This window comes from Geospiza fortis, unplaced genomic scaffold, assembly GCF_000277835.1.
Source record: "Geospiza fortis unplaced genomic scaffold, GeoFor_1.0 scaffold130, whole genome shotgun sequence".
NCBI classification, from domain to species: domain Eukaryota; kingdom Metazoa; phylum Chordata; class Aves; order Passeriformes; family Thraupidae; genus Geospiza; species Geospiza fortis.
This window is the reverse complement of record NW_005054300.1, coordinates 18853400-18865443: the sequence shown is the minus strand read 5'-3', so window position 1 is coordinate 18865443 and position 12044 is coordinate 18853400. Positions and strand designations below refer to the sequence as shown.

General features: G+C 39.7%; 1 protein-coding gene across 4 annotated transcripts in view; it reads left to right on the top strand.

Annotated features, from left to right (window-relative positions):
• Positions 1 to 1296: 1296 nt before the first annotated feature.
• LDB3 (LIM domain binding 3) overlaps positions 1297 to 12044 on the top strand; it is a 107452-nt gene continuing 96704 nt past the window's right edge. For 2 of the 4 annotated variants that reach the window (XM_031062528.1, XM_031062513.1), the window contains exon 1: positions 1297 to 1463. In XM_031062528.1, the coding sequence (XP_030918388.1) occupies positions 1371 to 1463 (93 nt within the window). In that variant the 5' untranslated portion in view covers positions 1297 to 1370. The remainder of the gene's footprint in view (positions 1464 to 12044) is intronic. The other 2 variants (XM_031062517.1, XM_031062522.1) reach the window with 2 other exon arrangements.

Sequence of the window (12044 nt, the reverse complement as noted above, 5' to 3'; positions counted from 1 at the left end):
GTTTGCTCTCTGCTGTTTTGTAATCAGATATTTGCCATGTTTTAGGGTAGGTGTATTGGCAGGGTGATCAATGTTCAAGATGAGCTGCCTCACTCTAGTGCATTGTGTGGGCTTGCTTGTCTTTTTTATTATCAAAGTAGAACCCATGTTTTAGGGACTTCCCCCCCCCCCCTTTTTAATTATACTGAAAACTTCTTTCTAACCAAAGGATAGAGGAGGATAAATGCTGCAAAGATACAGAAGAGGGGTTCTGGAGGTCCTGCACAAATTAATGACTTGAAAGGGGTGAGTGTTAGTTAATGTTTGTAGCTTTACCCCGAGAGCAGAAACTTTTTGTTTATATCGTAGTTCTGCCGACAGCTTCTTCTCTACCCTCGTGCCCTCTGTATTTTAGCAATTCCCAATCTAGGGCAGAACTGCTATCCAGCATTACTGAACAAGGGTTATAGTTTTATGGAACTCCTAAGAACTGGAATGTAAACTATGAAAAAATCAAGGAATTAATTAAGGCAGCAATTAGCTAACTATTTGTATTCTTAGCCTTTAATTCAAGTGTCACACCTTTAGAAGACTTGTATTGAAATGATGGAACAGGTATGTAATGAAACTGTGCTTTTATCACAGAAATTATATGCTGATTAGAAGTATCCCATGATCTTTCTGTATTCAGAAAAAATAAATGTTAATTTTTCCTAGGGAAAGCAGGGGCTGTGGAACCAAGAGCCAAACATGAAGTTGTGGGATTTTTTTTTTCAGTGATGCTAAATACATGTAGTATGTACTTTTTTCAGTTTAACAAAGCATTGCAAAAAAAGGTTGACATTTTCTTGGTGCCTTTTCTGCTACATGTGGAAAGATTTATATAGAAAGAACTTGTATTATATGTCACAGTGCAAGATACCTGTGTGCTGAAGCAGAACTTAAAAATGGCTTTGTAGTTGTTAACAGGTTAGTGAAGAGACTTGGGTGTTTGGGATTTTAGAATGGGACTTTGTTTGCTTGTTTTATTAAAACATGTGTTTTGTCCATAAAGTGACTGAGCAGCATGAGGGGCTTGAGGAGCCTAGAAAGATCTGTCCCCTTCCGTGGGGACTATATTAGACCTCTGAGTCATGAAGTCTTTGCATAGTAGGTGTCTGGTTACAAACCTTTTATGGGCCCTCCTCAGCTGGGATATCAGCATCTGCATTATAGCTCCCATCTATTCTTAGGTGGTATCAGAGCACAACTGAGCAGGCAAGGCAGAGAGAGAATTGCTTTCGTTTATGTAAAACCCTTCCCTGTTCTCAGTCTGTTTTTTCACACGTCTTTCTGTCTGCCCATCCTTCTGTCCTGCAGTGCCCTGTTGCTGCCTGTGAAAGTGGTACAACATGGCTTACAGTGTGACTCTGAATGGACCTGGACCCTGGGGCTTCCGACTGCAAGGAGGCAAGGACTTCAACATGCCCTTGACCATCTCCAGAGTAAGTGTGCAAAAAAACCTTGTTGAGCTGGTTTGGGTTGGAAAATAGCAGTCATATGTACACTTTGACCTGGCCTAGCAGAACTGAAGATCTTTGCACCTAGGTGTGAATAAAGACAATATAATGTGAACTAGAAATGTGCCAGTTTGAAGTACAACCTGGCATTGATAATGCCTCAGGAAGACAGTTCTGGTTGGTATATTTGTATGGATGGCGATACTGTCCCTTTTAAGTAAGCTTCCAGTTCTATTCTGTACAGTGTTGTCTCTTTTTCTGCTGGTAGGGGCCTCATGGGTGCAATCTGGGGGGAAGGGAATAGAACAACTCTGAATGGGAATATAGAATTATATTTCTAGAAAATAAACATGTAACTGCTTGTAAGTGTGTGAATTCAGGTGTTAAAACTGAACAAAGACAGGGAGGTGTCCCCTCTTGTGATGGGGTGCAATAGCTGGATAAAAATTAGACATGTCAAGCAGAAGGCTCAGTAGTACTTAAAGTACTGTCTTAAATTATGCAGAAGCCTTCCATTTGCAGCTGACAAACAGCATGAATTTAATAATTAATTACTTGGTGTATCTGTCAATTACAGCCATGTATCTTCTAGCTGCCTTTTTCTTTTCTCTTCCCCTTGAAGCATTATTTTATGGTGTTGCAGTTCAGTACTCCTATTACCTGAATTAGCTCTGGTTCTTAAATATTTTTAACATTGAATGGTTTTCAGGAAATTTGTGTTTCCCTTACCTACTTTTCTCTTGTAAGACAGTTCTGTGTGATTTCTGGTAGCTCCCTTCTTCTTTCTTGTTTCTGACAGTCTCAAATGTGCTCCAGAATGTTCAGATCTTTCTAGAGAGGTCTTGGCTCCTCCACAAATCACCTGCACAAGGCTTATTTTGCAGTACAGTGACAAGAGAGGTTACTTACATAACAGTAAGAGAAATACCAGAATGATTTAATCAGACAAACAAGCAGAATGCAAATAAAAGGTCTGCTCCACTCAAAAATAATAATAAAAAAAGCCACCTACACTGCTTTTAAAACTATGTTGTTTTTTCTATAATGAAAAAATACAGTGTGTTAAGTTGTGGGCACAAAATATATGTCTCTGCAACAAATGTGATTCAAAGTCAGTTGGTGAATTTCTGAAATCTTAGCTATGCTGTTTCATATTTATGCTGTGAAACTGTATCATCTGATCTCTCTTGTTCTTATGCACATTATCTCTTTCTTGAAAGACAGAGCCATGTTTACCCTAATACTATGGTGATGAGACGTACTTTTCATAACTCCTTTTGCAGCATAGTAATTGCAAAGAAGGCTGCTCTGGCAGTTTTATCAAAAGCAAACAAGCAAAAGACAACCTAAAATATCCCCCATCCACAAAAATAAGCTCCCTTCATAAACTCAGAATAATTTTGCTCCTGCAAATAGTGTTGGTATTTCTTTTCTCATCCCACCCAAGCTAAGTACAAGAGGTGTCATCATATTTTTTAGGTGTTTTCATGACACTTTGCAACACTGTATGGTGTTGATTATTTGCTTATAAGTCAGTCATCTCTAGAGTCTGTCAGCCATGGGCCAGGGCTGTAGCACTTGCAGAGTATGTGACACAATCAGTAATGAAAAGCCAATTGTTTCCCAAAGAGCTCATTGTCTCAGATTGTAATCTGTGGAAGTGTAAACACTATGCCCAAAGGCTGTATGATTCTCATGAGGCTTTTGAGAGCATAGGAGGAGCAGAAGTGAAACTGCAACAGCTGAATTCCCAGAGGTGTGGAGGAATTAGCTCTTCACTGAGCTGACTGCATTTTCAGCTGTAGCAGTGTCAGAAAACACTGCTAAGTGTTTTTAAACTCTTCCCAGTGAGGCCTTGTTTTTAGCTGGGACTACAGCTTTGGGATGGGATTGGATTTTAGAGCCTGCCTTATGAGGGCAGAAGCAGACATACAGAAATTAAAATAGCCTCTTTCCGGGGAAGCTGGGATAGTTATGCCTGCTGTTTGTGTTGTTTTTGATTGAAACACAGTGTAATACATGACTTTTGATGATAATCTATTTTTTTTCTTTGTCATCTATCGCATAAATATATCTCTAAACAGATCAGAAATTTCAGTCACAAGTGAGTTGACTTATGAACTCAGCCATAATTGCAGTCTTATTGAGGTGGGAAGAGGGAAGCTGTACTTACATTTTAAGATATTTCTGGTGGGGAGGAGAGGAGAGAAGATAACTGTGAGGAAAATCTCCTTCTTGGAAAGGGCACACAGCTCTAAATGTTGCTAGTGAATGCTGTACACCTATTTATGGACTGGTTTTGATCCACAGTTGCCCTGAGATTAGGCCTTCTGTGTGCAAGATGAGTCCTAAACTCCAAATACTTCAATTTAAAGAGTATTATAATTGCTTTTAATGTGCCATGGCAGATGTGCCATGGTCCTTTTGGCTACATGTGCACAGTGTCCCTCTAAGCCTGCAGACTGGGTTTGCATGCAGACATGTTCACTGTGCTCTGAGTGCCCCCAATTAATTAGATTGTCTGTGGGTGGGCCACAGAGAACAGAAGAATTCCTGCTTTTTCATGAAGGCTCTGCACTCTACTGTCATGCTGCAAGAGCACTGCCTCTAAGCTCCTGAGAAAAACGATGGAAAGAGTCTAACACAGCAGGGTTGTTCATCCTGTCTATAGTATTACACCAGGTTGTTTCCAAGCACCCTCCCAGACGAGGACACCAGAATTGTGCTGTTATGAAGCTAGCCCATGCATAGACACAAGGTGGGTACCTGTTGACCTGCACTCTGTCAGCCAGCCCTATACAATTCCCACCCACCTCACACTTTACCTGGAGAGCAGGGGAGAAATCCTGAAGGTCTTTGAAACCTGCTGAGAAAAGCACAGTACAGAAATGTGGGATTGCTAATGCTTCTGTTCAGGAAAAATGTTCTTAACACAGTGGATGAGTGAGGAAGGGAATTACACAGAGCTGTTTGGCATAACAGTTCACTTCTAAAGAAATCTTTAAAATGGTGTCTCAGACACTGTATTTTCTTCCATTCAGGTAGGCCCAGGTGATAAGCTCATTGCCGAATAGTCAACAGCATAATGCACAGGAGTCACAGTCAGTCAGCTGGATGACGGGTGAAGATGTGTTCCCCTGAAATGGATTGTTCTGCTTATCTGTTCTTTATCTAAAAATAAGTGCCTGACTAACATAGGGGATGGGAACAAGAAAACAGCAGACAAAAACAAATAGGGACGAGCGTGAAGCTCTGCAGCTTTCACACTCCTTTAACAATAGCATTGGGAAATCATCTGTAAACTATTTTTCCAGTCCCCACCCTGCAGACCATCCTACCCACTAGAAAAATATGAGATGTCAAATTCTGTTATGAGATGTCAAATTCTGTCATGAGTTGTCATGAGCAGGTAGCAGACATAGGAAAACAGTATTGGCAGACTTAATAAAGCTAAGCATCTGTCAGCCCTGCTGAAATGAATGAGACTTGCAGGTTGTTGGCAGTGCTAAGCACTGTCACCAGTGGGATGATCATATACATAAATCTGGTCTTTCCAAATTGATGTGGGCAGCAAAGCTGTTTATTTTCTCCTACTGCTTGAACTGTCTGGAAGCAACCAGAATTCATTAATTTTGTAGACCTAATCCTCTGTAAGAAGGCTTTTGGACATAGTTAATTATCTAAGTGCTTGGTTGCCATGTTACCTAAGATGGTACGATTGTACATGGTTGTTTGCAATAACAGAACGTCTTCATATAGTTCTGAGTCTTTATTTCTGAACAGTAAACTTTTCTAGTGAGACAGGCTGGCTTGCAGGTGATGCAATGAGCTGAAAGGTGTGAAGGAGCAGCTGTTATCTGAGGTAGTGGAAATATTATCTAAATCACTGTGGTAATCGATACAGTTTTGTATTTCCTAATAGAGAGGTTTTTTAGCTACTTGGGTTCCAAATCAAAAGCCAGAGCCTGAAACAGGAGATCGTGTTTAAACAAAACAAAAACGTTGAATAAATACTTTTCTTTGAATGATTAAGTGATGAAACGGTTGAAATCTGTAAGTCCAGGGAGGGAAAATAGTAAACACTGCTACAAAAAGAATTAAATTAGCTGATCTGTATACTGACACTGCTACAAGCAACCTGAAACAGCTTTTTGAGTCTGGGGGAAAACCCTGGTCTAGCATTTTGCAGTCAGTCTCTGCAGGAGCAGGAAGGTTTTTTTCTCAGTTGTTAGGCTCTTTCCTTTTATCAGCATCTCTTGCTGATTGCTTCCTGTCCCTCCTCCCCTCCCTAGCATACATATGCCAACCTCTGGCTGCCACTGCCTTTGCTTTAGAGGAGCTGTGTGAGAGTATTCATTTCCTGTGGGCTGTTGCCTATCAGTGCCTTACAACAGGCAGCTGAGGAGGCAGTCCCTCTTCACTTTTTTTCTTCTATTCTTGAATGAGGGGAAGCCTCAGATGATCTGGGTCAGGCTCTGTGCATTCTGCAGCTGTCCTTTGAATGGCCATGTGGTGCTGTACATAAACTGCAATCACAAAAATGCAGTTTGTCTGTATTGAGTGAACTGAAACAATTCAGCAAGTTCTCTTGAAGTGCTGGTACCACCTCACCTGTTAAGCATCCACCTTTGGTGAATCAGACTGCTGAGTAGCTGTCCTAAAGCTGCAACTGCAGCTTTGAGAGGGTTTTTCTTAATCTCCAAATAAGTCCTTCACTATACCAAAAGCTATAGATTAGTATTTACAATAGTTGATATTCTACAAAACTAACAGATAAGTCTGATGTCTTCCAGAAGTCTAGGACTCTTCCTTTTAAACCATTACTCAGTAGAGATGTTTCCTTTTTCCTTTTAAGTTCAAATGACTGAGTCAACTTCTGAGAAGAAAGTGAGCCATTTAATATGACTGTATTATGCCTAGACAAACTGTAGTAATTTCTTATGCCTTAGCAGTTTCACATTCTTCCAACCTTCTTACAGTTTAACTCAAAACAGTTCCTTGTCAGTGGAAGGTTAAATACTTCCAGGCTAGATTTTCAGGACACTCTGAAACTTTACTATTTATTTTTTTGATAGAACAACTATTCTGTGGGCATCAGCATTTCTTTATGATAATCTGTTTAATTGGTTGATTACTTCTTGGGTAAGAGTCACCTCATCTGAAGTTATAGCATTGTGAATTTTATTACCTGCAATTATTTGTTATATGTACAAACAATGTCAGTATCCTAGGAGAGTGCCAGTTATCTGATGTGGTATGTTTGCTCTCAAACTAATTTGCAAGCCAGCTCTGGTATGTTTACAGCTACGTCAGAAATGATTGTATTTCTGTGAGCCTGAGCCCTACAAGTAACTCCTCAGCCTCCTGATTTGGTATTGTTTATTTGAGATGTTCCAGTAGACAGCACCTGTACTATAAATGGCAGTTCAGTGGACAGGGCATTTGTATGATAAGGTTGCATGTCTCATCAAACACAAGTGTCATGTCTGTTCAGACAAGGAAAGAGGGAGCAAATTCTATATTTGCTTTCTATTTACATAATACTTGTTGGACCAGAGAAATCGGTCCTGGCACCTGGAGATCAAAAAATCCCAGTTTATCAGGGAGGCAGTTCAGGTCTCTGCTCTAAGTAAAACAGAGGTTTAAACATGGCTGTGCAGGTGCTCTTAGAGGTAAGGTGTTAATTATTCTGAGGTGGACAACATTTTCTGTCTTGATCAAAAATACTGTGTCAGGTCTGAGAAGTAATCCCAATGGATGTTTCACCAGAGCCACTAACACTTAAGAGAAGGTTTGATTTCAGCAAATACCCAATTTTGTATCCAAAGCAGTTCCAGCACAAGATGGGTTATTTTTCCCTTCTGGATAAACAGTCATGCTAGAAGTAAGAAACTTTTGTTTTCTTTCCTTGCAGAAAATATTCTGAAAAATCCATGAAGTTTGTTGTTGTAACTTTAAACTCAGATTTATTTGTTGAAGAGTGCTTTTATTACAATTTTATTTAAACTGTAGCATGGTAACACAATGGGATTTGAATGCACGTATGGTACTTGACAAAATAACTTTCAGGAACAGCATGTAGCCAGCTGCAGCTCTTGGTCAAATGATTTCTCCTTTAAATCAAGTAGATACTCAGAGCACAAGGCAGCCCCTCTTATCTGTTTGTGTGATTAAAGTAATCACTAAAGACTAAGTCCACTGCTGAAGGTCAGGGATATATAAGGAGTATTATGTGCTCTGCACAGATGCTGTGCAGGAATCATCTATTTAAGGCTGTGTTCTTCAGTTCTATCTGTTTTGAATTTCAGGAGAAACATAACACCCTGGTAGAATATAGGCCAGATAAATGTGAGTAATGGCCTGTAATAGCTGAGGTTCTGGTTTAAATGGTGCTAGATCATTAAACCTGGTGTTCTGACTGTTCAGATACAAGATACATATTCCATGGGTTTGAAACCCTTTCTTCATTTCACCTCCTAAATGCTTTTTAATTTGGAGTAGCTGAATCATCAATACTTGTGAGGGATTATCTGTGAAAAGAGCTCATTTTTTGAAATAACTGGGCTGAATAACATCTGTGCAATTTCTAGCTCAGTTAATAAAGTAACTTTGCAGCTTTCTTTCCTGCAAAAGAAAGAGAAATGCAGCTCTTCCCTTGAACAGGAGGCATATAGTGTTAGCTGTGGGAAACATGGGCTCAAGACTGGTGAAAAACTGAGTTCACAACTGGGGTAACAGCAGGTCTTGTGGTTTTATGGAGGAGGGAGGAAAGGGTTTTCTTTACATGAGGAAACAGATCCACAACTCAAATTGGTTATGCTCCTTTTTCATTTGTTTTAAGATCTGACAGTGTGCCCTGGCAACTGGATAATGTGGTCTGACACATTGTTCAGTCTTTGACCTAGAGTTTACTTGTATGAGAATATAGTTGATGTAATGTTTCAGGAAGTCCTCAGATGTACATAATTATTATTGAAGTTAATAATTTTGCAGATCCTTTAGAATGAGTAAACATCAGGAGGTAGCCATTAAATTATGAATTTAAAGCTGCTGAACTGTTAGTGCTTTATAATTAAAATGCACAATAAGCTTTTTTTCAGATGGAACTTTTTATTAGTGTCTGATGTCTGAACTCTGTAAATGACTGTCTTAATAACACTGCAGATAACTCTGTCATTATCTCCATTCTGAATACATTATTGCAAAATATTCTCCAGTCACCGGAACACAAAGAGAAATTAGTTCTGCAAATACGTTATCATTAACTTTCTGTACTAGCAACAGCAGTTCCCATCTGGTTGTCTAATTAGTAGCATAAAGGGTATGTTATACTATAACTATCAAAAGTGTGGGTATTTAAATACAAAATAACGCCAACCTTGAGCAGCAATGTGGAAGTATGAAAATGGTGTACAAAATGGAATAGTCTTCACTATATTTTAGCTTTCATGGTGGGCTGCAGCTAGCTGAGAAGACAATCTCATGTAGCCAGTTGTGTGTAACTAGAAGTGTCTGCATGTGGGTGCCTGAGGTGCCACCATTTTAATGCATAACATAGCATTAAATAGTGTCCAGTGTAACATGAGATAATGCTCTTCTTTTCCACTGAGTTTGTTGCAAGATTAGCCAGGTAAATTATTAGTCTCTGTTAAAAGATCATGAGAAGGGCCGAGGAAAGAGGGAAATTTCTGTTGACAATTGCAGCTGCAAGTTTTGAGGATATAAATGAATTTAAAGCCTTGTCTGGCTATGTCAGCAATACTGTGCTGGTAGAAATGAATAATGCTAATTGGAAAAGAATGGTTTCTATGCACAGCATGTTAAAGGGCTATTTATTCTGTACTAGTGTAATTAAAGCCTTAATAAAAAGGTTACCTGAGAACAAAATATCCAAATAGGCTTTCTGTTACAGTTGTCTGAATTCCTAAATACTAATTTGGTAGAAGTATGCTATGATACTTAAATGACATACATTAATTAATAAAGAATTTCATTTTTGCTGGTACAGAGTAAGGACAAGGATTGCAATAAATGTGCTGTTAAGGCACATTGTGTTGACCCATAAGTCACGTTATGTATTTAAAAGCTAACAGTTATCACCTGTCAAAATGTGTTGCATAGATTGTGATTTTTTTAAAATATTTTATTTATCTACTATCATAAAACTCAGGTCATAAAAGAAATAAAAGCTTGGTCACAAAAAGCTGACCCTGAAGCTTAGGTCAGCTTTACTGTTGGGTATCCTTTGGGGACAGTTCTAAAATCTTCTGGTTTTCAGATCCATGAATACTATATTTCCCTAAATGTAAAGCTGTTTGTGTTCTTCTTAGAAATTTACAGGAGAAAAAGCACACAATAAGTAGAGGGAAGAAGGTACCTGTAATCAGGTACCGTCAAAAATTCATTTTCAGCTTACACATGGCTCTAGATAATATCTTGAATGGGCTTCCTACAAGGTGACTCTTTGGTAGTGGTGGTTAGCAGCCATTTTCTAAAACGTCAATGAGATCTTGCTCTTCTTTTTGGAAGATGAAATGGGCCAAATGTCTTAAAGGCATGCAAATCCCCTGACAAGGGTAGAGTTACTTTCTGCACTTCCCACGTGCGTAGCTGGTGTTGTGATCATCCATGCCACAGGTGTTCAGTGCCTGGACATAGTGCATAAATAGGTTTTAACCTTTCTCCAAAATCCTTCCAAATACACTTGATTTGTAGCAATGGCAGCTGAGGATTAGGAGGAACACAGCCTTTCACATGGTCTCACCCTATTCCCACCTTTCCCTTACTCAGAGTCCAAATTCCAGCTTCTGGGCTATTTTGGCTCCATGCCTCTCTTGCTTAGCCATACCTAATACAGACATAAACCCTTATTCTTATTAAAAGTAGCAGGCTTAAGGGCACATGCTTACTTTAAGCAATTTATGGCTTCTCAGTTTGAAGCCAGCATTAGTGACAATTAGTCTTTTTGGCATGAATAAAAATATTTGCAATGCATTGTAGTACTTACTATACCTGGTTGGGGTGCCGTGCACACTCTTGAGAAGCCTCTGTGGAACTCTCATGCTATATTTAAAGCATCCAGTAACTTAGGAAGCTATTTTGAATTGGAACCAAAGCTACATTTACCTCAAGCTTCTGGAATGGGACATCTTATCCAAAACTCCAAAAATACTACATGTAACCCCAGATTCTGGTACATAGTGCCAAATCTGAATGCCCTGGTATTAGGGTGAGTTTGGGCTGCCTTTCCTTGATCCTGGGGGTCACTAGGACCTTCCTGTTCTATTTGAGAATGTCAGCATTCTCTCCTTACCTAATCATAGTGGGTTCAAAAATGGCTGAGGGCAGTTAGTACTATGGCAGGTGTTTAAAAAATAAAAAGTCAAAGTAAGATGGCTTTTTTCATGAGCAATGGCTAAGGTTAATTATTGTAGGAAAAAATTATTAGTCTTTCTGCTGATTTTTTTCTTTTGACTAGAATTGTAACCTAACCTACCATCAAAATTCCTTTCCTGTCTAAAAGATTCTTATCTCACTGTTTTGCTTAAATTAAGTAACAAATTCTGCAAGATTAAATCCTTCTGTCAACTGTACGGGGTGAGTGGATGAGGATCTCTCTATTACATGTGTGCTTTGCTTTCTTCATGACAAGAAGTGGTCAGCAGTCTGCAAGCATCATCAGTTGAGTAGACAGCAGCAAACCACATCTACCTGAACTGCAATCTCTTCCCTGTTTTGTTGCCAGCTGCTTGGTACTGCTTCTTTTCAGGGCAACACTTCTAAAATGGAAGCACATGCTGGTTTGCCATATAGTTCTCAGTAGTTCAGGCTGAGTACACAGAGTTGTAGGTATCAGACTGTTGGTACCTCACAGGAAGGGTGAACAGTTTATTGAGGTGCCAGAATTGTTTAGCTGTTTCACCCCTGAGGAATAGCAAAGCTCTCCTCTCTTTTGGGGGAGGCTTTATCCCACCCTTGAGGGCTGTGTGCCTCAGCTGTAGCAGCTGTCTGCAAGGACAAGTACTGATGGCTCTTGGCATTAATCCTCACTCAATGTGAGATTTTTTCTCTGCTGTCTCCTCCTTCATGTGCCTTGGATGCTTATGAGGCATCTTTCCCTTTCCTCCTTTCCTTGCTCTATTCCCACATCCTGCCTCACCAACATGTGCTATCCTCTCTTTGCTACAGCTTTCAATGCTGTTCAGATTAAGTGCACTCAGAGTGGAGGAGCAAAAAGATGAAGACTGCATTTGGGAAGTAAAACACTTGGACCCTCCAAAAGGTGTGATCATGTCCTATAGATCCATGAAGGGACAGAGCAGGCTAAATATGGTGCCACATGGAAGTTCATGACTGCTCTGTGTGAAGCTGGGGGGTTTCCTGTTTCTCTGATTACATGTGCTGCTGCATTAAATAGTCTTCTGTAGCCTCTGTTAAGGAACCCAGGCTGCAAATAATACCAATATCACTTCTGTGTTGACAACAGAGTGCATGTTCACAGACATTCCTGGAAGAGACTTTGCTCCTTTTACAGCCAGACGTCCCATGGTCCACAAAAAGATGGAT